The 4,402-nt window shown below is 34.6% G+C and overlaps 1 protein-coding gene across 1 annotated transcript; it reads right to left on the bottom strand.

The window, feature by feature from the left end:
• Positions 1 to 97: 97 nt before the first annotated feature.
• Positions 98 to 4,181, bottom strand: LOC136753938 (extracellular calcium-sensing receptor-like). The gene is made up of 6 exons (XM_066710316.1): positions 4,111 to 4,181; positions 3,714 to 4,008; positions 2,707 to 3,522; positions 1,981 to 2,208; positions 1,492 to 1,615; positions 98 to 1,005 (listed from the first exon to the last, which is right to left on the bottom strand). Exons 1-6 carry the CDS (start codon positions 4,164 to 4,166, stop codon positions 98 to 100), a joined length of 2,427 nt encoding a protein of 808 aa, XP_066566413.1. The 5' UTR covers positions 4,167 to 4,181.
• Positions 4,182 to 4,402: the final 221 nt, after the last annotated feature.

The following is a 4,402-nucleotide window of genomic DNA, read 5'->3' as shown; positions in this document are numbered from 1 at the left end:
TTAATTGAGTCATGAGACTATAATGACTAGAAAATGTTATGGTCTCGAAGAAAGTACAGAATAGAATATGAAACTGCTCCAAAATTGTTAGTTTATTTTATTTTGATGACATTTTACCCATTAAATGTTTCTTTGTATTCATCTCAGGCTTTAGTAGTATAATATAAAATTTGGGTAGAAAAATACAAAATAGCAAGCCAAAACTTGATGCTAAAATGGCAAATATTTCTACGGCTACTGTAAATTTTCCAGGTGAACTGATATAAGCTGGAATAAATGTTGTCCAGACTGCACAGAATATGAGCATGCTGAATGTAATTAATTTGGCTTCATTGAAGTTATCAGGCAGTTTTCGAGCCAGAAAAGCCAGCACAAAGCACATGGTAGAGAGGAATCCAATATACCCTAACACAGCCCAGAATGCACCTGCAGATCCCAGGTCACACTCCAGAATGATTCTGTCTTTGTAGTATTTCATATTTCGATTTGGAAAAGGGGGTGAAACAATCAACCACAGGGTGCATATTAAGGCCTGAATGAATGTAAAGGAAAAAATGCTTAACCTCTGCTGTGTGGGCCCAAACCATTTCATAATATTACTGCCTGGCAGTGTAGCCCTGAAGGCCATTAACACCACTATTGTTTTCCCCAGAACACAAGAGATGCACAGGACAAATGTGATGCCAAATGCTGTGTGGCGCAACATACAGGACCACTCAGAGGGCTGGCCAATGAAAGTAAGTGAGCAAAGGAAACACAGAGTCAATGAGAAGAGCAGGAGGAAACTGAGCTCAGAGTTATTGGCTCTGACTATTGGAGTATATCTAAAATAAAAGAAAACTATTGCTGTAACTACAGCTAAGAATGCTCCAAGTAAAGCAAATATAATTAGCAGTATTCCCATGATGTCTCCATAAGACAAGAATTCAATGTCCTTTAATATGCACTGGTCTCTCTCTTCATTGGACCAGTACTCCAGAGGGCACTTAGCACAGTCAATGGAATCTGGAAAAAAATAACTAAGAATTACAAACATGATGAATAAAATAAAATAAATAATCACAAACAATCTAATGCTGTTGGTCTTATTCTTATCATTATTACAAAATGTCATTGGATCAAAAAATGTCTAGTTTTCTTATTTTTAAGTTTTGTCCTTCCAGTGTTAATTGAATTGAGATCAAGTATAGGGGGGAAATAGGGAGTCTGTAAACATTACTTTAAATTCTGAATTACTGTCATATTCAGCAAACACTTGGAAAAATGTATTGACAAATCAGTATAGTTTTACAATGTTTATTAAACTAAACTAAATTAATTAAAGAATAAACTTCAGATGAAGGGTGTGAAAACAAACAAAACAATTTAAAAGACATATATATTTGTATATATACACACACACACAGATCCATGTCAATATATAGGATACTTCTCATTTTGAACACTAAACATCTGTTATTGTTTAGTAATTTAACTTATTTAATTTTGTACCTGTTTGATTGCTGATCTGTCCTTCAGCACATGGTACACAGTCAAAGCAGCAGACAGGCCTTCCCTTCTGAACAGCTTTGCGAGTGCCTGGGGGACAGCTCTCACTGCACACTGACACTGGCACCTTAGAAATTACAGGTAATGCCATGCATTTAATTAATGTTATTGCTTTAATCATTTATAGTGGACTATACCAGTGTGCAAATATATATATTTGGTAAGCTTTTATTAGTGTTGCTGAAATGTTTTACTAGAAGTTAAAGGAAACCTTACAAGTATAGTTAAATAAACAAATACAAAACAAAATTAATTTCTAAGACTCAAGTCAAATTTAATTTCAATAAAATAACTTTCTAATCTGAAAGTACTTCTTACCTGATTATCTGGCATATAAAATGAAAAATAATATATACTTTAGTCACTCAGTTTATAAAATAACATCATAAGCAGTTATTTTGGTTTATTATCAAGACATTGATGAAAACTTACCTGATTCTGGTTGCCTGTCCAGACAATGCTCACGTTGTTCATTGTAAAACATGTTTCCCTTGGTAAAGATGTATCATAATGTCCAGCAACAACAAAGTCAATGTTCTCATCGTTATTTAGTTGCCAGTTGACTAATTCATATCTTGCTGCTGGATCCCCATTGCTGTCAAAAGACACCTGTTCCCCAGTGTTAGTTTTGAAATTAATGTTTTTCAGATAATGAAGCACCTGTGACAACAGATTGTTTCAAGTTTCATTTTTTCACTATTCATATACTTGATACCAGTGTGCAACTCCCTGACTGTCAACGCTTATATTTAATGAAGTACAAACCAAATACATTATGCTGTTTGTGATTTGCAGGTGTTTTGAAACAGATAGATTAAAGTTGACTTTTTTAGCGAATGTGTATTCAAGTCTATTCATACAATAGCATTTGACACCAATGTGCAACTCCCTGACTGTTGGGGGGTGAGTCAAAGCTGAAATCGAATCTAATATAAATTATATAAATTACGTTGTTTGCAGGTGTGTTGAAATTTAAATTGTAAATTGGATTTCAGTGTGTTAAATTTGTAGTTTTAAAAACATTAAAATGTTAATACCCACACCTCAGGTTTCATTAATTGCACATAAATGATCAGTGACAGTTAAGACTAATAATTAGATAATTAGATTAATAAAAAACAAACAAACAAAACAAAACAAAAAAACAATGATCCTTACCTGCCAAGGTGCAATTTCCATGTTGTTTGAACAGGTTCTATTTATAAAGTGATCTTCCCCATATTTACAGCTGAGAAGATCATGAAGAGCATGTGCCACTGCATACACTGCTTTATAAACATTATGAGGGATTCTGAGCTCAGACACATCAGTGTACTGATTATTCACTTCTCTTAAGTTCTCCATCCCTGTACAAGGAATTGTTTTTGTTTCCTTGTCATGGTTTGTCAGACTACAGCTAAAAACTGTTTCCCAAAAATCCTGCAGAAATGTATTATGGGGATCATTAGATGGGTGAACACTTAGTAAAAAATCATTTAAGCCTCTTATTTTGGTGTTCACATTTGTAAATCCAATTGCACCACCGAGAATTTTATAACTGTTATGATTAGCAAGGTTTCTGGCAGTTATCCAAGAATCACTGCCTATCCACTGCACACCAGTGACATTTTGAAGCAGCATTTCTTGTAATAATATCGACATCTCAACTTGAGGCAAGAAAGCTAGTATTACTTTTGCAGTAGACATTCTAATGATGTTTATAATTCTATGAATTTTGTGTATTGGATCAATGCTTGAAAAAGCCTCTGAATACTCAATACAAACACCCTCCTCTTGAGCAACTTGCAGAAAGGTTGCCATCCCACTGTTGCCATAATCATTATCACTTCTAATGGCCCCAACCCAGGTCCATCCAAAGTGCCTGACAAGCTGTGCCAGGGCTCTGCTTTGGTAATAGTCACTGGGGATGGTTCTGAAGAATGAGGGAAATCGTTTTCTGTTGCTCAAGCATGCACAGGTAGCAAGGTGACTAATCTGTACCAAAAAAGAAAAGTAAATACAATTATTCTACAAAGGTATGTGCCTAAATTTTTATTTTATTCCAATGCCCTGGATAAGGGCGTCTGCCAATAAATAAAAATAATAATACAAAATATATAATTTTGTTTTAATAATTAAAATTATAACTTGGATATGAAAAGTAGAAAGTGTTAAAATGTTCTTACCAATGGCACATTGAAAGGTCCGAGAGATGTTGCAGTTCCGATTGTTACAGATGAGTCTGCTTGTCCTATAATGGCATGGACGTTAGGTGGTTTGGTGCAGGAGTTTTCAGAGAGAACTCCTTCCTCCTGGCCGTTCACTAAACTAAAAGCACCCCTTAATGTTGCTGGTATATTTGAACACACACTGTGGATCCTGTAGCCCAAGGTAACATTGGGGAGAATATCTGTATTGTTGTTTATTTCCTCTATGGTGAAGATCATGGTCTGGGTTAGCTGAAAATTTCTGAAATGTATTCTGAAGGAACAGACATAAATAATGAACAACTAAACATGTAAATATATATATATATATATATATATATATATATATATATATATATTTCAAATTATTACTTACCCTTTGCATTCTGTAGGTTCTGGCATACTTGTGAAGTCATGCATGGTAATAACCATCCTTGATTTTAATGAAAATAAACCTCCAATTAATATATCTCCATTCTTTATAAATGCAGGCAGGTCAGGTCTGCCTTGCAACCTACAAATTGGCTTCTCTGCTGATGCTAAGAGGGCAAGTAGGACTACTTTTTGGACTAGCATTTTCAAATGTCTTCCATGTCAGTGATGACATACAACACATCCTGCTTTCATATTTTATAGGGTGTGGAGCTGTCACAGATGATAGAATAATC

Source organism: Amia ocellicauda, chromosome 7 (assembly GCF_036373705.1).
Source record: "Amia ocellicauda isolate fAmiCal2 chromosome 7, fAmiCal2.hap1, whole genome shotgun sequence".
Taxonomy (NCBI): Eukaryota; Metazoa; Chordata; class Actinopteri; order Amiiformes; family Amiidae; genus Amia; species Amia ocellicauda.
This window is presented reverse-complemented; position numbering and strand designations above follow the sequence as displayed.

Coding starts and splice junctions, on each gene's coding strand:
- LOC136753938 (XM_066710316.1), bottom strand. CDS start 4,166: ATGGTTATTACCATGCATGACTTCACAAGTATGCCAGAACCTACAGAA. Junction 4,009..4,110: donor GAACCTACAGAATGCAAAGG/GTAAGTAATAAT, acceptor CTGTTCCTTCAG/AATACATTTCAGAAATTTTC. Junction 3,523..3,713: donor GACCTTTCAATGTGCCATTG/GTAAGAACATTT, acceptor TTTTTGGTACAG/ATTAGTCACCTTGCTACCTG.